The sequence below is a fragment of the Stegodyphus dumicola genome, chromosome 1, assembly GCF_044657685.1.
Source record: "Stegodyphus dumicola isolate Sdum_Otavi_A_Nest chromosome 1, ASM4465768v1".
Classification (NCBI taxonomy): Eukaryota; Metazoa; Arthropoda; class Arachnida; order Araneae; family Eresidae; genus Stegodyphus; species Stegodyphus dumicola.
Window position 1 is genome coordinate 52705076 of NC_140768.1, and position 22195 is coordinate 52727270.

At 32.0% G+C, this 22195-nt stretch overlaps 1 protein-coding gene across 1 annotated transcript in view; it reads right to left on the bottom strand.

Moving 5' to 3' along the window:
* LOC118202344 (peroxiredoxin-6-like) overlaps nucleotides 1-22195 on the bottom strand; it is a 44904-nt gene that overhangs the window by 4309 nt on the left and 18400 nt on the right. The window contains exons 2-4 of the mRNA XM_085814426.1: nucleotides 16883-17039; nucleotides 11057-11200; nucleotides 1284-1357 (exon numbers count right to left, since the gene is read on the bottom strand). Coding sequence (XP_085670552.1) covers nucleotides 1284-1357; nucleotides 11057-11200; nucleotides 16883-17039 — 375 coding nt within the window. The remainder of the gene's footprint in view (nucleotides 1-1283; nucleotides 1358-11056; nucleotides 11201-16882; nucleotides 17040-22195) is intronic.

Genomic DNA, 22195 nt, shown 5'->3' on the forward strand with positions numbered 1-22195 from the left:
CAGACTTTCCCGGAGCTCAACACACTCTCTTGACGATGCACTAACTGCAATATACTAAGAGACTCTTTCGATGCACTCGACGACCCACTCGGCCCGGCTGTCAACTTGATCAACTCCGCATGGACTGACTATCTCGAACTCTCTCTCCGAGTACCAGCAGGGTTTATATAGTTTTTGGCTTTTCTTCGAGAACATTCTGGGCTAAACCGGTAAGAATTCGTTCCAAAAGGTTCTCCATCCATACATGGCATATCGCCAATTTTGTTGGCAAGTGGGCGATTTCTCGCCAAATGTGGCAACCCTAGAAATCTCAGGTAACTGGCATTTTCAATCATTAAAAATATAATTTAGGGTGAACTACCTGTGTTTTGCTGCTTTAATCACTCAGTCAACTGTCTTAAGAAAGGCCTTCCCACATTAACTTCCCAAATATAATTTCATTCATTCTAAAGTTATATGGCATATATTTATTATTATGCATGGCAAACTCTGTAAAAGTATCATTCAGTCACAGAAAACAGAAGATAGTACAAATAATTAGCATCTAGGGTAGCATCTTCCATTCGTTGAAATAAGAGCGAATGCATTACCTCCAATTTGATATACTATATCAAGCGATTCATTTACACTGAATTTCTATAAAAATTCTACTGCTAGAAATCTAAAAATGAGTACCACAAACTTCCAAAAATGTGATTATTGTTACCATTCATAATGATAAATAATAACTTTAACTTAATATTAACAAGCTAGTTGTGGCTAAACTGATAAGCAACCTGAATACAAATTATTTAATAATAAGTTTGATTCCTGGTGAATGAATGGCATGGCTGAATTAGTTATTAGATTTTTTTCCTACACATATATGAATATCAACTACTTCCACAGCAGGTATGCATTCCTAAGAAAGTTAGTTTGAAATTTATCTTAGAACCTGAAATTATTATAGTAACATATCTTATGGTCTTTGTTTATTCTTAATATTTATTACAGTAACTTATCTCCCTGTGGCTTTCATTTCTAAGCTTATAAGCTAACAATTTAATTGCATCACTCATAATCCAAATGCACCATATTTTATTGCATATAACTTTCAGTGTTTTAAAGGGGGAGGGGATTTAAAGGTACATTTTAGTTATAGAACAGAAATATCCCTTTCCAATTTACATATTATGTAGCGCACATTTTTTTCACCTTAATTTATGATATATAATATTCAGACATCTAATATTTTTCACCCTTCCTTTTAAATGACTATTTGAAATGTATATAAAGATTCTTACTTAAAGTTACGTCCAGTGCTAGCAGGATACAACATGGAGAGTTTCAACCTCTTATCAGGTCCAATGATAAACACCTATAAGAATAAATGCTTGTCATATTCCATTAATTTACTTCAAAACTTTTTTAAAGAAATTAATACAGCTGATAAAATTTAGATAAAGTTACTTTTTCATTTATTACAAATTTATGCAATTTATTCTTGCTAAAACATATGCAGATAGTTAACTCAAAAATATACATGTATCTCTCTTATTTTTAAAAGAAAATAATAAGTTCTAAAAAATGAATGAAAAATAAGTCTGCAGTTTAATTCCAATACACCTCTTGCATAAAATTGAATGTGTTTAATGCGCATAAAACTAAATTCAATTTTCTCACTGCCTGAAAACAGTGGTTGCAGGTTTTATTTCTTCATTGCTAATTCTAAACAAATATTTCGAATTACATATTTCTAAAAATACAGAGCAACATCTTACAAAACAATAGCAGGTCAGCATAGTTTTTTTACACCTTTTATACAACTTTTTTACTTTTATACTGATTAATTTATAAGGTGATAAATGTACTCATGTTTTAACGTATGCTTCTGAACAAGAAATCACAGATTATGATAAATTAAAAGCACTAATCTTGAAAGAATTTAAGCTGACACCAAACGAATGCTTGAATAATTTTAAAAGTACGCAGAGATATTCATCTGAATCGCATGTTCAGTTCGCGTCTCGACTCAGTGCAACTTTCGATTATTATCGTAGGTTAAGACAAGTAGATGATTTTAAGAAATAGTGTGATGTCATTGTATCTGACAAGTTGTATGAAACGTTTTATTATAAAACAAAGAAAACTATAGTATTCGTATTTGTGATTATTATTTATATTATATTAGTATTTGTCAGGGCCAAAATTGGTTCCCACCTAATCAATTGGGGAGAGAATGTTATTTATTTTATTCATGCAGGGGTAAGTCTTTAGCTGATACCAGTAACAAGCAAATCAAAACTCCAGAAAATAAAAAGCTTAATTTTTCCAAAAACAATCTTAGAAACGCACAGAGCAATTTGAAGGATTCAGGGTATAAACTCATAAATCAAAATAGTAGTAAAACAGAACGTATTTTCTATGTATGTGGGAATAAGGGTGAACTGTTTCATTTTGTGAAAGACTGACTGCCCTAAATGTTTCGAAAAGAAGGAAAATTTATCTCAAAAAAAGATATCTGATTTAAAGATTTGGTCGAAGAGTGCAGCTAGGAATGAGTTACAATTTATTGCAATGTTGATTGATGGTAAGAAAATAAAATGTTTAATAGATTCTGGGAGTGAATTGATAGTTTCTGGATTAATAGAAATCAAAAGTTTAGTCACATGGTTCAAGCGGAAGAGGCTAAGTTTATTTATTTATTTTTTTATGCGAAAGCGAAAAACAAATTGAACTAGAGATAGTGATGGTTTATGAGTTGATAGCAGATTGTATTCCCTCCTCTCATGTTTAGTTGGCATCTGCTCTGATAGGCTGATGATCATGCAATATGAAAAATGACTCCATCTCTTCGAAAAGGAATTTTTTGCTTTTTATTTTTGCAGCCACTGAAGGAGACCGTGAAATAGACTTAACACACATTACAGATAAAGGATTATGTAATACTGTTTCAACTCTTATTAAAGAGTATAAACCATGAGAAAAGCCGCACAGTATAGACTTGAAAATCAAAGTAATATTAAAAGATGAAATTACAGTTTCTCAGCATTCAAGGAAAATACCTTTTGCTGACCAAAAAATTGTTGATTACCAAATACAGGAGCAGTTAAGGCATGGGGTTATAAAGCCATCTTGTTCGGAATATGATTCGCTAACTGTTTTGTGTAGAAAAAAATGTCATAAGATGAGGATGTGAGTTGACTTCTGGAATTTGGATAAAAACATAGTTAAGGATTCTTTTACCATGGCACAGGTAGAAGAGGTTTTTAATCATTTGGGTAAAGCAAAGGTTTATTCAATGTTAGACTTAAAAAAAAAAAAAAAAAAAAAAAAATTTTTTTTTTTTTTTTTTTTTCTTTTATGTTCTGGTGGAGGAACATTGCACTAAATATTTGGCATATATTACACATGCAGGTCTGTACGAATTCCTAAAAGTGCCTTTTGGTTTGTGCACGTCACTGAGTGTGTTCCAAAGATTTATTTATAATGTGTTTAGAGATTTAATTTGGGATGACACTGTTGTTACTTATATGGATGATTTTATTATTCCAGCGCGAAACGAGAAAGGTGGTTTAGAAAAGTTAAAACGCGTTTTGGAAATAGCCAAAGAATACGGTTTGGAGATCAATTTTAAGAAATGCTCGAAGAGTTTTGAAAAGAAAAATAGAATTTCTCAGGTATCTCATTAAGGATGGTACAATTCGCTCCTCTTAAAAAAAAACAGGGCTCAAAAACCTTAAGCAGATTCAGAGCCGGGTATTTTAGGAAATTTATTGCCAACTATTCGAAAATAGCGAAACCACTAAGTGATCTTTTCATAACAGAGTACAATTCAGATTCAAGCCTGATCAAAAAGAGGCATTTAACAAATTGAAAGAACTTTTATCTACAAGTCTGGCCCTTCATATTTTCAAACAGGGCAAACCTTTGGAGTTACATACAGACGATAGCAGTCATGGTTTCGATTCAGTGTTGCTTCATCGCTCAGATGATGGACAGCTGCATCCCATCCATTACATGAGTAAGAAAATATCACCCCAACAAGAAAATATGTCGAGTTATAAACTCAAAGTGCTAGCGATTGTTGAAGCCTTAAAACAAATTTCAAAGTTATCTCTTAAGGACAAAAATCAAAATATTCCAAAAATAGCTAGATGGGCATTACTACTCAAAGAGTTTGAATATGAAGTTATCTACTGATCAATTCAACAGATAAGACACGGCGCACTGAGCAGGTATCGTTCGCAAGGTGCAATTGCCACTAAGACTGCAACAGCGCAAGAGGCTGATGAGCGTCTTCAGTTATTGAAAACTCTGGGCGAGAAAGGACTCAGACATGACTACCTGCTAAAAGATAATGTCTTGTATTCTGCAGAAGGAAGATTGAGAACTCATCGTTGTGCCGGAAGCGATGGAATTAGAGATTATTCGTCACATACATAACAAAGGACACTTTGCTGTACAGAAGACAGAAGATTTGTTCAAAAGAGATTTTCATATTTCAAACGCTACAAAGAAAATAGAGCAAGTTCTAATGAACTGTGTTGAGTGAATCCTCTGTAATAAAAAGTGAGGCAAAGCAGAATATCTGCTGAACCCAATACCAAAGAGCAACATTCCTTTAAGCACATACCACATCAATTTCACAGGATCCTTGCCATCTACAGATAAGAGATATCCACTTATCTTTACAGTGGTAGATGCTTTTGCAAAATTCGTCTGGTTTTTCCCAGTCAAGACACCATCAGCAGCAGAAGCTGTACAGAAGGTAAAAATCCAACAAGCTGTCTTCGGAAATTCCTCAAGAATTATCTCTGACAAGGGATCTGCTTTCACTTCAAAGGACTTTGAAGATTACTGTAGAGATGAAGGTATTCAGCACATGCAAATTACAACAGTAGTGCCTCAAGCCAACAGCCAGCTTGAAAGAATTCATGGAGCTCTTATTCCAGTGCTTGCAAAACTGTCAATAGATAATCCTGCTAAATGGTTCAAGTTTGTTCCTGACGTCCAATGAATCATCAACATCACCGTTAGAAGATCTACAAAATTCACTCCTATCGAATTGATGACAGTCATGAAAATGAGAAACAAGGCAGACCAAAGAATCAAAGAAATCTTTAATGAAGATTTTCTGAACTCCCCAATCCAGGAGAAAAAGTCTATCTGTTAAGACGGCAAAGAGAATATCTTAAAAGTCCAATAGGAGAACCGATGACAATACAATCGACATCACAGAACCACTCCAATTTACAAAGTCAACGACCTAGTAGCCATTAAAAGAACCCAGATAGGGGGAAGTCTCAAGCGAAGGCCTAAATTCTTAGGACCTTATAAAGTGGTCAAGGATAAGACACATGACTGCTACGATGTAGCAAAAGTAGGATCTCTTGAAGGACCTGAAGCAACTTCCACTTTGGCTGACCACATGAAACTCTGGTTTTGTATGGAATTGTAACCTGAGCTAATTCTATTGCAAACTGTTTTTTCAAACTTTTGTGTGTGTGTTTGTTTTGTTTTTACAGATGTGTTCCAGTATTTGAAGGTCCTCACATGTCGATGGCCAAGCGCTGTGGGATTAGTGCCTCAACGATGCACCAGATGGTGTTATCTGCATCTAAAATAGGAACCCACGCATCTTCACTTGGTAGGGAAAGTCCGAGAGAAGCGGTTTAGCGCAACACTCGTGAAGGAGCTAGCAAAAATACCTGGACTGCATCAAGAGCATAGAAAAAATACCTGGACTTATCTAAAGTGACCACATGTAGGTGGTCAGCTGTATCATGTACCTGGAAGTGTTATGATTTCTCTCCTAAACATAATCAATTCATCTGTATATATATTCATTCTGTTTATCTTTTCTTCTGTTGAACCTGATGTTGATGATGATGGGAATAAAACCTGATGTTCTGAACAGTGGATGTGATCTATATTTAATGATAAGACATCACCCCCCACATAAATAACTAATTAAAAACTGTAGATTGCACACTACATCATTACTAAATATTTACTCTTCATAAATCCATTGTGTAATCAAATAATTACAATGGAAAATGATATTTCTAACAATGAAGATGAGTGGGATTTACAGTTACATAACATGAATGTAAATAGTGCTACTGCAGATTGTAATTCTAACAATAATTGTGACACTAGTAGTGCTTCTGACAATAACTCTGATAACACTAAAGTAGTGTGCCCTAAACGAAGGAAACTCAAAGACTTTTATATAGTAATGATAAAGAAATAAATGTTTTAGATGAAAATGATTAATGGGAAGACACTACAGATGATGAAAATATACACCCAATATACCTTCCAAAAATACTTGGACTCCCAAATTCTATGAAACAAAATTTAACCAATATACTTTGCATAATTATATTTTACTTGAACTGATAAATAACATTACGAAATGTATATGCAAATAAAAAAATTAGCGCCTATCGAGACATGACCAAAAGTTCTCTATGGAATACATGGAAAATGTTGACAAAGAAGCAGTTTTTGCCTTCATCACAGTAATTTTGAATATGAGTGCAATGCCCTTGAGTAACAGACTAGAATGTTAGTTAACTAATGAGGCCAGTCATATTCCTTTTTTTCCTCGGCTGCCAAAAAATCGCTACTACCTTCCATTTCTCAAAATTACTGGAAGACATATGCGGGCTGGGGATTGTTACAGCTGTATATATGATCAATTACAGTCATTCAATTATAATAACCATTATAGTTACACAAGGAATGGACTTAAATGGTCACAATAGTCTTTAAAACCATTGTTACCTTGCAATATCTTGACAATTTAGCGAGATAACCATTTACTCAATGCTAAACAGACTTGCCCCTGTATTTTTATTTTTTCGACAAAACTTCGCCCCTTCAGATTATACAAAAAGTACTAGTTACCTATAAAATTTTACTAAAATTATTTACATATGTAAAACATTCGTAACAATATTTACAAAAATCTTGCTGTTACCTGAATAAATAGATAAAAGATTTTCCCCATATTTCACACCAAATTGCCTTACATTCTTAGCACTGATGAATCTGCAGTAAAATTTAACTTGAAAATTAGTTTTATAACTTGTAATACTAAAAAACCAATGGGAAATTAAAATTTATGTATGAGCTGACACACACATAGTGAATAGATCTATTTATCTATACAGGGTGATTCAAAATTTATCATTCAGATTTCATGGGAAGGTATGAAAGACATCTGGAAATTGATTTCATATAGGAAAGTATGTCTGCAAAAGTCATCTACATGAACAAAATGGACAAGTTTTAATAACACAAGGAAAAGTTAGTTAAGTGGTAATGAATATGACCTTTATTCCAACAAGGTAAAATACAGGTTCACAATAGGTGCTCAAAATTGCCACCATTTAGATGAACACAGGATTCACAGCACCACTGCATTGACCACCAAACACTTTCAAAAACTCCCGGCATATTGCGAACAATTCCTGCAACAGGGTCCATTTCACTGTCGAAGGGGGTCTCGTAAACATGGTTTTTCTTGCCTCCCACAAAAAGAAATCCATTGGCAATAAATCAGGTGATCTGGGTGGCCATGCGATCGGTCCACCTCTGCCAATCCACTAAGTTCCAAATCTTCGGTTCAGGTAACCACGTACAACAACTGTTCATATTGATACCACATACCTCAGTGGTTATGTGCAGGAACAGTCCCCAGAAAAGTTGGTAACACTGTCTCGCCTGCTGTCCAATCAGGGTGGTAAGTAAGGTTATAAGGTATTTCTCCCACCTTCTTCACGGTGTAGTGGTCTGCACGCTCAGCGCGTAATTGAGAGGTCCGCCATTCGATTCTCGGCGTTGCATATTTTTCATCTTTCCTGCTTACAAAAAATTCCTAATGTCTCTACAGCGGCACCCAAATTAAAAGGGTGTTGGATGATGATTCTCCTCACCCAGGATTTTGGCGATTGGGTCCCCTAAAAGAGGGAGTATATAAGGTACTTCTCCCGCCTTCCTACCGTGCCTTCGTGGTGTAGTGGTTCTGCACGCTGGGCCGGTTTTCCAGAGGTCCGTTGTTCGATTCCTGGTGAAAGCGGTTGCTAATTTTTCATCTTTCCTGCTTCCAAAAAATACCTAATGTCTCTACAGGTTCCGTCCCAACAAACAGTCATCAATAATTCCAACCCACACATTAACGGCAAAACGTTGTTGTGCAGCATGACTTCTCATACCATGCAGGTTGTTGTACACCATGGTATGAGAAGTCACCTTTCACGAGTGAATGAAGCTTCATCTGTAAAAAGGACAAAAGCTGAAAAACTAGGGTCCATGGCACCTTTCAGCATGAACCATTGAGCAAATTTCACATGCTTCAGATAATCATTAGGATGCAGTAACTGCACCTTTTGCGGATGGTAAGGATGTACACGTTCCTCGTGCCGTATCCGCCACACTGCTGACTGAGAGAACCCAAGCTGTAGAGAAATAACTCGTGCGCTGGATTATCTTCAATGGACTGTAGAACGTGTTCACCACGTCAGTCATCTTCTCCCCATATCCTGCATGTTGCTGCACAGTGAAAGATGTTCGCACAAATTGTGATGAGCATGCGCAAGCATTTGATGCTGTGGTATTCATCTGTTGAGGTACAAGTCTTCATAAACTTGCCTAGCTATTTGCGAGATTCATATATGCTAGCTCTTGATGAGTAAAACAATTCAGCTTATCACTAGTAAGTCAGCTTGTATACTGATTGATTACAGCAAGAGTGGTCGGGCGAGCTGTACACTGGTATTTGCAGACATACTTTCCTATGTGAAATCGGTTTGCTGACACCATGCCTACCTCCTCACGAAATTCGATCAATAAGTTTTGAATCACCCTGCATATAATCAATTCTTTCTTATTATGAAAGGTTGTTTTCAGAAATCAAGATGTATCTATTACTGCTAAAGTACCTTTAATGTTATATAAAATGTTTTCGGATAAAATTTCTGCTGCACAAGGATTTCCCATGTATGCCAAAAGACTCCACAAATATCGAATTAGCAAGAGAACTGCTATAAAATAAGTGCTATTTAACAGATACCATAAAAACAAATAGAAAAGGTTTTCCATAAAAACATACAGAAAAGGAATATACAGAGTTTATGTTAATTAATTCACTTAGCTATGAGTTGGATCTGCATTGTCACTTCTCCTTTTATTAGCCCTCAGGATGCAAATGAGATACAACTATTTAAAGAATATTGAATATTTTGAATTTTCAGATATACAGGATTTGGCAGTAACACTTGCAATTTGTGCTTTCCCTATTAGCCAATCTGTTAATTTGGCATTAGCCAATTTGCTATCCAAAGATAAATCATGCAATTTAAAGTAGATTAAAGTTTAGACAGGCCAATTTGTGCCGCCTCTGGCTACAAACCCATTTAAATTTGAAAATCCGAGTTTCTGCAATTTAGTAGCCACAAGTAGTGGAATTTGATTTGTATGCACAAATTGTGCCATTGTTAAGTTCAAGCTTTAAATGAAATACTTATAACTTCCTAAGAACTTTTGTAGTACTTTCACAGATAGAGAAGCAACTCATTTGGCATTCTAGTACAGTCCAAAGAAATTACTGCTATTACATAAAAATATTTTCGCTGTAAAAATAGCACTTGCTATTTGCCTAGAAAGCCAAGCGAATTATAAGAAATTACAAACAAAATTAGGATACGAAATGTCAGAATAATACACAGCAGTGACATTCACATACTAATAAATCCAGCATGCTTTTAAACTATACATATTTTAGATTTAGAAATATATACATATTTTAGACTATAATACAAACAAAGTGGCTTAATATGCACATCGTTGATTGAGCTATTGATTATGCAGCTTCCTGTTTTTTGTGCATAAGTTTTAAATGGTGATGAAATATTTTTGGGGCTGGAGATTTCTACAGTACTAATACGTATTTTTGGTACATAGAAGTAAAGAAAAACAAGAAATTCCCTTAAATCATTTCAAATTTGTAAAGCATTGATTACTGAATTGAGAGCAGATTTTCAAATGGAAAAAAAAAAAAAAAAAAAAAAAACCTTGGGTCAACATAGTACACTTGAAAAGCAACTTGATTGAACACTGCACATTTCACATTCTAGAAATAAAAAATATAGTCAAGTATGCTCCTATAGAAAAATGACTGGAGGATGAAAACAAACATCAACATATTCTGGGAACCCTTTGTTGCATTTAGGGGACTGTTTTCAAAAATTTCATATTATGAAAGATCATAAAAATTAACTCAGTAATAAAGAATTATAACTTCAATTTTTCATGTATGTTATCTTAACTTTAATTTCTTTAACCCAAGTTCGCATGTATTATTATGATGATAAACATACCATAACAATTTAACCATACCCCTTTGATATGTTGGTCTGTATTATAATAATAAATTCCGAGGGTTAAGGGTTAAAAAAGTTCATATTTAAACTTTACGTCTGCCGAACCTCAATAAAAAATAACATTACTGATGTCTAAAAGAAATGCTGCTTTTATAGTTCACCTATAGAAGCAAATCATTTATACTTTTTGTGATACTTATTTCCAAGCTATAATTAAATTTTAGCTTATTAAAAACACATGAGAATGGCCTTTTAAAATTGTCTTATATTATTTTCTTCCCAGAATATCATCATCTCCTGAGAAAGTAATTTCTTTTGCGCTACATCATATATTAAGTGCTTCTTTTGAAATAGAAAGCTCAATATATGATATTACTTTGATGCATAGAACAATGCTATTTCCTTCACCAATTGAAATAAAAAAAAAAACATGGACTTTTGAGCAGCTAAACTTCCTTCTTTAAACTTCTTTTATAAAACTGTTTCAATAATATTTTATTTCTTAGCTAGTAGATGAACAGTATTATCTTTTTTATCTTCTATTACTTTTTTTTTTTTTTTACTTTCCTTAAACTGAAACATAAAAAGGCCATACCACAATGAACACAATTTTTAGAAAATTTCTTTTCATACATCTATTGAAAATAATCCATGAAAATGCTTCCTATCAAAATAAATTTACATACAGCTCTACAGGTCAATGGTAGTCCTGCTTTATCTTTCTCATCGGGATCTACCATGCCTAAAGATACAGCTAACTCCCTTTTTTCATCAGATATAATTGGATAAGGAAATCCATCACCTTTTAAGCAAGCGTAGGCTTTTATGTCCTAAAAAATACAGTAATAAATTATACAATCACAAGTATATTAACAATTTAAACAAAACAAATGCATATAATTCCAAAATACACAACTGAATACTTGAATTTAATAATAAAAATACATAATAAAAACATTCTGATCCTATTTCTCATAACACTTTTTTTTTTTTTTTTTTTTTTTTTTCATGTTAGAGGATCAGGTCATGTTCCTTCCTTAATTATATTATTTCAAAATCTCAAGTTTATGGATATTTACATGAAATGAACTGGATATTTACATGAATGATTTTTAAAATAAAATAAGTAATTAATTTTAAGTGTATAAATGGCTAATAATATTTAAGGATTTAAAGAAAATTAAAACAGTAGAAAAAGAGAAGCAAAGCTCTTAAATGTCTTTTTATGTTCTACTTCATTCTTCATTTGTTATACATCAAACTGAACCTCCCCCCAAAAAAAATCTCGAGAAAAGCACTTCTGGCTATTACTTTAAAGCTACAAATGTTAATGTCTTTTTTCTGAAATTTTTATTCATGTTTGATGGCAATTCTTTATGATAGGTAATGAATTTTTGGAGGTGTCACTGAAATATTATTGTCTAATTAGTCACTTATGTATGGAAAAAAGATAAGAATTTTACAATAAACACTTTTAATCACACCTATATAAAAAAGTAATCATAGAACTTGAATACAATGAGCTCTCATAGGGTTTGTACACATTTTTGCATATGGAAATTAAGGACCTATGAGCAAATGGGAACTGAATAAATTCAATTAAAAATATTATCTATGCCTGAACTTTACTTTTGTAATACCATTCGAAAAATAAAATAGATCCGTAAGTAGGATGCATTATTATTAAACATGAATTAACATAATTATTAAGAAGTTTGAGAATAAAATAAACTTTATGAAATTTATCAAGTAGAATTAAATATTTTACACATATAATAGTTGAACATATTTGAAAGAAAGTAAGTGACATTTTATTTACATTTTACTAATAGCTTTACGTTGATATTTTTTTATGTCTCATTTTGTCACATACTTGCTCAGTCTAGAGGTCTTGTAAATAGCAGTTACACTTTTATGTCAAGCTGCCGAGGTTAAAATGAGAAGTAAGATCATAATCAGCATACTTCATAACAAAAGACTGGATGTTGTCACCACTGCTGCTTGCCTAGAAAGAGACCTACTGATTAGAACAAAGCCTGATGTTGACACGGTTGGCAAGTTTTGAAAGTTAGGTTGGGGGTCTCTCTGATGCAGTTAGTGTAGTAGCTTCATGTACAGTTGCAGGGGTTGTAACTCAGTTAATATACTTAAGGTTCCAATAAGCCACTAAAGAACAAGAGGTGATAAGTTGTTTTGTATTATTTTAAGTATTATTATTATTTGCATTATTTATTATCACTAGCTGCTAAGAATAAGTTTTAGATGATTTTTTACATTTTTTTTTGTTTTTTTTTTGTTTTAACTTGTGACCACGGTAAGGATTAATGAAAGACAATAACTCACTTTAATATGCAAAGGTAATTTTTAAGGGTAAGCAGTTGGTTATAAATAATTAAATTAAGGACTTTTAAGGACCAAAAATCGATTCCGAAAAAGCCTAAGGACTTTGAAGGACTCTTAAGGACCGTACGAACCTTGCTCTCATTAATTTGAACTTGCAAGGATTCACTGAAAGTATGAAAATAATTTCTTCTTAATTTGAAAATTTCAGATTTCCAACTTTTTTTTTAACTAAAGAAGTCCACTGTTTTTTTCAATTTTAGAAAAATTAAAAGAATTTTATTACTTTATTTCCATTAATTAATTAATACTGAAGAATATATAAGTATGTATGTTCCTTGCACTGTGAAAGAAACGAAACTACTAAATTCTAAACACACGAACATGTGCACCTCGAAGTCAGGATTTTGAATTTCAAATTTGTTTTTTGATTTATTTCAAATTTTGTATAAATTTAGTAAATTTTTTATTAATAAATTCAGCAATTTGAAAGAAAGCAGTGGCAATACTCTTAAAAAATATATTAATCTTTCAATTTTAATCAACATACACCATTATTTAAAAGCAATGTGCTGCCACTGCCCGAAATAAAATACATTTATGTTCCACATGCCAGCATGTTGTCATTCAGTAATGCATACAATATTTAACTTTCAAATTTAATCTGTCTGTTGTAGTATAATAAAACTAAAGGATTTAAAAGTAATAACTGCAGTTCCTAAATGATTAAATTTCTACTTTTTAATCTGATTGATTTAAATAAAATGCATTTAAATCATGAGATGTCTAATTAGAAATATAGCTTTTTTTATGAAATTGCATTAGCTGGACTTATTAAAATAATTATACATTTTTCTTTCTATGATAACTATTTTAGGCAGCTACTATATATAAAGAATAGTGTACAGTTGTTTTGTTTGTGTCTGTTAATTTATATCAATTTACAGTTTTACTCCAAGCTTGATGAAATTTTGCAAGTTTAAATTTCAAAATAAATGGAAGGTCACTGTATACGTTAAGATTTCTAAAAACCATTTCGTGGGGTCCTCACTCAGGGCATTCTATATTAGAATGTTGCGTTCACAATAACCATCTCATTAATGTGTCATTATCAGTGTATCAAATTACCATTAACTTCTGAATATAACATATATGTGAACGAGGCTCGAAATAACAGTCGGCAGCTCGCCACTGGTGACTAAGAAATTGTAGTTAGTGAGTGGGAGGTGATAACATTGGGAATGCATGGTTAATATGCCCCACAATTTATTTTCATGTGCCCCCTTAACAGGCTATGTTCTATTCATACCTGTGCCATACTTTTTGTCTCTGCATATAAAATAAATTTCTATATTACGTGATTTATGGTTCATCGGCATATGAACTGCTAGCCATCCAAATTGCAACACGATAAAAGAAGCATCCATACAGCATGAAACTTGCATCTTGTATATATTGTGATGGAATATGCAAATGATTACAATTTTAGTGCACATGTACATTGCGAAAAAAAAAAGAGTGACAGTTCCATATCTCTTGTTCTAGTGGGACGATTGACAAAATTCAAATCACATTTTTCATGTCTCGAAAATGCGACTTCGTATATATATTAAATGTATATATAGCATTGTTCTAACATAGGTATTTTGACACAAAATCGAACTTTTTGTGAAATAACATATTATTATTATTATTATTATTATTTATTTATTTATTTTTTCTCTATTTCGATTCTATGACTCAAATTATGTCTAGATATTAACTTTTGTAAAATTTGGTGCGAAATTTACAGAAAAATTCAAAAATTTATCCTGGCACAATTTTTTCAGTTTGCGCTATGAATAATTCACTTAGCAAACTTCTTAACCTATGGCAACAAATTTTTCTTTCCCTTCCATTATGCCGGAGCGGAAAAAAAGGCACCTCGTTCCTACCTTTTGATACTGTGCATGACGGAAAAAGTCGCATGGTTCCTACTTCCAAATAATTTTAGCAAAGTGGATAAACCATATTTGATGTTTTATCATTTTCGACAAATATGCCAAATTTCAAAACGTGCCAATATATAAATTCACATATATCTTTGGAAATTTTGAATAAAAAAGTGTAATTTTTTGCAGGTATGCTTAGAAATACGTCTACTTTAAGATGATGATAAAAGTTTTATAAATCGTAATTCAAAAATTTTTTTTGAAAATTTGTAAATATTATTTAAAATACAAATTTTAAAAATAAATCATAAAAAAATGGGTGAATTTTTATTTGGAATGAACCTGAATTTCAAAATGTGAAAGGAAAAATCAAATAAGTTTGATAAAAAAAAGAGAGATTAATAAATATATACAAAACTCGATTAACATTGAAGAGCTGAAATTTTGAGAGTTAATTTTTAAAAAACTACTCGTGCGATTTTTACAAAACTTGCTTTTTTTTTTTTTTTTTTTTTTTTTACAAAACTAGTTTGATATAATTTGAGTCGTAGAATTGAATTATGGAAAAAAAATTGGTATGTAATTTCAGAAAAAAAGTCTGATTTTGTGTCAAAATACCTATATTAGAACAATGCTATATATAAATTTAATATATTTAATATATATAATAGTCACGGTTTTGAGATATGAAAAACGCAAGTTGCATTTTGTCAATCGGCCCAATAGAATGGGAGATATAGAACTGCCCCATTTTTTTTCGAAATGTTCATCATGGGCTCCTTACACTGTATGTAAAGGAAGGAAAAATTCTTGTTTTAATAACATGGATTGTTCTCTCATGAAATGTTTTGTGTGTGTGCAGCTTCAGTATGTCTTGGGGGGGGAACACATGCATTATTTGGGCACGGTTTCTGAGTTCAAACAAGATGGAATCACTGTATAGAAAGACTGTGGATTATCCTCCTGGGAAATGGTCATTGCGTCGGATATAGACAAGCCACAGCCACGCAAATATGGAATTAGCAGATACAGAAGGGAATGACTGATAAACATGAACAATTGCAACCACTTTGTCACAGTACTCCATGGAAAAACAGGCATAATGTGCACACAGCAATAATGCAGCCCACTGCAACAACCATATTACAATGAGAGCAGCCTGTAACAAACATTCGGTATCTACATGAATAATTCAATGCCGTTTATAGTACAATGAACTGTCTGCTAGGCATCCATTGCTTTGCTTGCCAGGCCAAACCTTTAAATCACAGGCATTTGTGTTTGCAGTGATGCACTGAATGGCGGGCATGGACATCTAAACGGCATGAAATGTTTCCAGATGAATCATGCTTCTGCCTGCAATACCATGATGGCTGCAATAGAATTTGGAAACACTGTGCACAGAGGCTTCTCAACTGTTGTGTTACGCATTGTCCTACTGGTCTGCATTCAGTGTTATGGTGTGGTTAAAGTATAAGAAATAGTTTGTTCTTTTTTATTTTGTCTCCTGAGAGGCTAATTATATCACATTTGCTAATTATATTTCTCTTAATCTGCCTAAGTTAAAAATAAAACTCTGATTTATTTTTTAATTCCCAAATTTGTTTTATTGATATATTAAGTAGCATGATCTTCGCCAGTCATCAACACGTGGTTATTCTGGTAAAACACAACGCAAATTTGATCATGATATTATATGTTTGATTTGAGAAAAATTTAATTTGTTAGTGGTGTCAGCTTAAAAGCATCATTTAACAGATTTTTTAATGCTGACTTTCCTCCAGAAGTATAGAAATGAAGCTGATAAACTAGTAACTCATACTGTTCGTTACAGGTCAATTTTAAATAACTTGCCTTTAAAGTTATTGAAGATACCATAAATTATAAAACAGATGTATGTTATAAAACAATAAAATTTTAACATTCTTACATGAGTCCCTCTTGGGGAGAAAAGGGATGCCATAACGTATTCGTCAAAGCCATACAATTTTTGAAATCAAATAAAATATTATCTGGATTGTGTTAAGGGAAATTCAGCTTTGTTAAATAAAAAGAGTGCAATTAATAAGCTGTTAATTTGAAAAGAGCTAACTGAAACCACATTGAGAGATTGTAGTATTTTATGGATTAAAAAAAAAAGTTTTCTCTGCCTATGTTTATTTTAAATTCAGCATAATTTTTGCTATCATTCAACATATAAATTTCAAGTAATACTTCAAGAACTACAAAGAAACTGCTTACTTCTATCCATTTTTTGTGGCTTTCTACATTATCACAAGATAAAGCAATCAATTTGACTCCCCGTTTCTCAAATTCTGGAGCCAGTTTTGCAACCTGTCCCAGCTCTGTGGTACAAACTGGGGTAAAATCAGCAGGATGTGCAAACAAGATTGCCCACCTAAATTAAACGATAAGACAGCTTTAAAAATTACAGAACATGAGCAGAATATCCCGATATAAAAATAAAAAAAAGTACTCTGAAACAATAAGATCCTTTTAATATGTAAATACTGAAATATAATACTGCTATTCATAAGATATTAAAGATGGTATCTCTTATAAAATCTAGATGTACATTTTAAATCATGCTAATGTGCTTTTAAAATATATCATACAATCAGTACTTAAATATTTCTAACACTACTTCACGCCTTTAGCTTGATACAAGATAAAGTAGTACAATGAAGAACAGCAACAAAGTGCATTCTCTTTTATGACGAAATCCTTCAAAAGCTCAGTGTGGAGGAAAAATGTGGCTCACATTATTTTTTTCTGTTTGTTTTAAGTTTTTATAAATATCCATTAGTTTATTATATCAATCATTTTACACATTATGATGAGGTAACAAAGAGCTGATGAATACTTCTTAATTATTCTAATCATCTGTTCAAATCATTTTGAGGCAAGCTTTGGTTCAAAAAAATTTAACAGACATAATCCTGATACCGTAAGTAAATAACTGTATGGAAATAAGGAAAGGAATGCAGATAGAACAAGCCACATACACATTCAGAATATCTTTTTTCTTTCCTGCATGAGTAAAGGCTGCATAAATATACAATTTTCATTCCACATCTTTCCTTGAATAATTTTTGCAAAGTCGTGAAGTCCACTGCAATTAAAAAAAAGGGGGGAGGGAGATTTGATCATGTAAGTGCTGGCTATAAAGAGTTATCAGCAGGAAAGAAGCCAAACCAAACTGGCAATATCAGGCACTCTAAAATTTTGCCTTCCTCCCCAAAAAAAAGACATGCGGTGTAGCTTTAATGGAAATGTACTGAAGTGCCTTTATTGTTTCTTCAAGAAAGTTATGTTTTTCAAAAAAACAACTGTGTTAAAATAACTACCTCGTGACATTAAAATGTGAAGCTGAAACCTAAGCTGAAATGGTTAAGGAGCCTTCACTCATGCCTCAAAGAGAAAGGTGTTCTGAACGTAAACATGATTTGTTGTTTCAAACTTCCTTTGGTTACTTTAAAACTATTTTGCAATTCGTTATTCATGGTGTCCAGAACTGATGCCAGCCGAGCTCTTAACCAAGATTGCTTCAAATAGATAATGGTTACTTGGAATAAGTATGTAACAGAGACATGTTCCAATGCCTTGTTACCTCGTCCTAGCATTAAAATTGAAGGATGCAACAAAATTCTGGAAACTGATGAAAATTTAGTCATGATAGGAAATAAACGTTGTAGGCTGTACCCCCCCCCTCCACACACACAATGTATTTTTCATGAAATTCTTGTTGGTGTTCTCCATCATTCCATTCATTTACTATTAAACCAAAGACATCGGGAAAGAAATAAGCCAAAATGCAGCAGAAAGATATAACCATTTCATCTCTTTGGAAATCAGAAGTCATGAAATCACTGCAGGAAAAAAACTGGTCAGTTGAAAAATAAGCTCACGTAAGTGATGGTTATAAAGACAGTTACTGGAAAGAAGCCAAATCAAATTGGCAACACCTGGCACAGAGGAAATATGCTGAAACAAAAAGTGTCTTGTGCTTTTAATGGAAAAGTATTAAACTTTAATGCATGCAATCATATCAGTTGAAACAGACTTAACTTTAGGAGTCAAAATGCAGAGATTCAAGCCAAAAGTTATTCCTAGTTTATGGTACAAATATGAAAAACCTATTCCTAGCTTATGGTATGAATATAACAACACTGTATGTGATGACATTTTTGAATCTCCAATAGAAAACATCTAAAACTAAAATGTGTGTTTAAGATGATTTATTTAGGTTAAAATTATAAACCCAGGATAGCAAAAAAGCATGATATAAATTGTGTATAAGTAAAAATTAATTGGCTAGACATGATATATAGTGCAACTAAATTCAAATCAGTAAGGGGGGAGAACTATTAAGCATAACCTAAAAATCAGCTAATTACATATGATATAAAGCATAGATAAACAAAAAAAAATTGTATACTTATATAAACCAATAATATATTTCTTTTTTTAAATCAGATTTGTATGACCCTGGAAAAGGCCTTCCTTGTGAAAGACCACTTTATAATTTTACTTTCAGAAACCACCAGTTAAGATTCTATGGACCAAGTAAAGTGTACCAGTTGCCAGATTAACTAAATTTGTAGAACGATTAACAGAATTATGTGCATAATAGCCATATCTGCTATTCTTAAGTCATAGTTGTTGCCACAACCACATGCTTCTTAATCAATATTAACAAAGCCTCAGCTGATTTGTTGTTTGCTGGATATATTTCGATATGGAAATCTCTTATTTCTCTCTGAAATATTCCAGTTATCCATGTCCCTTTTATTATTTATTATTCCTAAACTGTATTTTCTTTTTCCTGTTTTAGTTTTTATCAATTTTTACAATGCAGCTGACACTCAGGCTCCAACTTACAGCAAAAGTTGTCAGTAGTCAACGAGCAAATGACATTTTTACAATGTTGAGAATAATGCTAGTACAGCATATTTTTTAAGTAACCAATTGTTAATTTTTAATGAACCATTTAATGTAATTTATATTTAACTCCCTTTAAATTCTCAAAGGTTTCCAGACTCTTTCCTCTTCATTATCTTGAAGGTTTAGCATTTGGAAATTTAGTTTGTTCATTCATCAGTTAAAACAATATTTCAAGTGAGAAGTAAATCATGTTTGGCATAAGCTGTGGTTAATTACCTTTTCAAGCATTCATTTTTTTCCATTTGAATTATACTAATAATCATAATGAATGAATAAAAAGCTACTTTTTGATAAAGTAAACAATGCACATTTCAATAATTTTACCATCCTGAACTTAATTTTATAATCAAATTTAAGAAATATTTACCTTTATTTTTTATTTTGACAAGCACAATCTCTTGAAACTTTTAAAAATTCATTCAAGCATCTTACTTCATGTTACAGACTTTTAAATATTCTAAAATGCCCACAATTTAAATTTCCTAAAATCTTTATAATAAAATTTCAATTTTTTTTTTTTTTTTGTTTGTTTGTTTTGTTTACATTAGTTAAGAGATCTCTAGAAAAGGGTTATAAAGTTGAAACTTCTCTCAGTTCATAGTTTAGCTATAGCCTAATTTATATACAGTACAAAGTCCAAGATCTGGACTCATTAGGATTTCAGGAATTCCGGATATTAGATTATGAGATTAAATTTAGTAAGATGGCATGCAGAAATCATAAAATTAAAAATATGAAATTGTTATTTATGAAATTATGAAGCATTTATGATCGAAAAGGTATCAAAATTTACAAAAAAAAAAAAAAAAAAAAAAAAAAGCTTAATATTTATTTGTTTACTTTATTAAACATTTCTTTCAATGTAAGCTGTTTACGTTGCTTCCTTTTTTGTTTTCTCTTTAATTATATAGACAGACATAACTTCTTGTTCAGTTACAAAGATCCATTGTTCAAGTCTTGTAATTGATGAATCAAGCATTTCGACTAAGTTTTTAATTGCAATTTTTTCAATTTCAATAACCTCTCTGTCACTTCATTCACTATTGGTAGCAGTATTTTCTGGATCTGGAACTATATTACAGATTTCACCGTCCATTAATTGATTCATGATTATTGTATCATCGTAATAAAAAATTTCTGTTATATCATCTTCATCTATTACCGCTTCTCTATATTTCTTTATGAAATCCATTAACTGAAAAATTTCATCTTTGGTTTGCAATATCTGAAAACCTTCAAATTTGTGGCTATCATCTTCATCATCCCACCATGAAATATGGTAGCTGGCCATATATTATGGCAAGCATGTTTTAAAGTATCTGGAGACACATTTTCTTCATGAGCAATATACATGTTTATGGTTGCGCTGTCACCTAATTTTAAATAGCTGCACCATACTGAAGCCATACACATAGTTACATGAGAACCAAAAAGTGTCTTTCAGTAGGATACTCAAGTATTAACACAACCACTTAAGTAAAAGTCACCAAATTTTCAGAATATGCCAAACTCTGGCAACAGTGCACATGCCCATTCTTCTGGCAACCATGCTTATGACAATCCTTCGGCAATCATGCTTATGACAATCCTTCAGTCAAGCAATGCTGCCATTTTTGTATACATTCTTTTTCATTGTATTCCAAGTTCCAACTGTTTTTATAAACAATTTGTGACATTTATTGCCTTAAACATACTTTTAAAATATAAGCTTGTACAATTTGCCAGCAATGGAAAAAAAAATGTAGTACTATTTCTGCAGGAATACAGAATTTTGCCAAAAATTTTCTAAAGGGACCAACTACGAAATGTGTTTTCTAAATAGCAGCTGCTGCTGAGAGTTGCACAAAACCAAGTCTCCACAAATCTCTGATGTTTCTTTAAGCAAAAACAGATCACTGTATACTTTGGGAGAACAACAGCATAAAAAAATTACAGAAAGATATGAAGAAGAATGTAAATGTTTTATTTTTAAATGATATTTAAATAATCCATATTTAATAATTTAAATTTGTATTTTAAATTGCTAAAGTATATTTTATTTTTGCATGTTGATAATTTTTTCGAGTTACAATAAATATCATTAGTTTGGGAATCTCTCTAAAAAAAAAAAAAGCTAAAAAACCACCAACTTGCAACCAATAAGTAGCTTTTACCTTTTCATCATTGAAAAATTGTGCCAAGGTGGTTGCGTTAATATGTAAGTTCTGACAAGAGTTACTTAGAAATAAATCATCAGCTGTGGTAGTTAGGAATACTCTTCTATTAATTAAGTTATTCCGATTTCTATAAAAGAAACAAAATTTTTGCGGTTTTTTACTTCATGATAACTTTTCTTTTCCTGAAGGCTGTAAAACTCAGATCAGATTATTCACAAGAATCTGCTAGAACATATGCAAAATCTTTTAAATTTTAGTCTGTGCATAAACTTCTAAGATCTAGTCCTGATGCAAGGCAGCAACTTTCCTGCTGTAATTTTAAAGGGAATTACTTGACTTTTTTATTTCACACGACAACAGCGACTCCATTATAACTATTCATTTTATATTGGAGGACAATTTTTTCCTTTTCAAACAAAAGAAAGAAACTGTTACGACTCCATTATAACTGTTC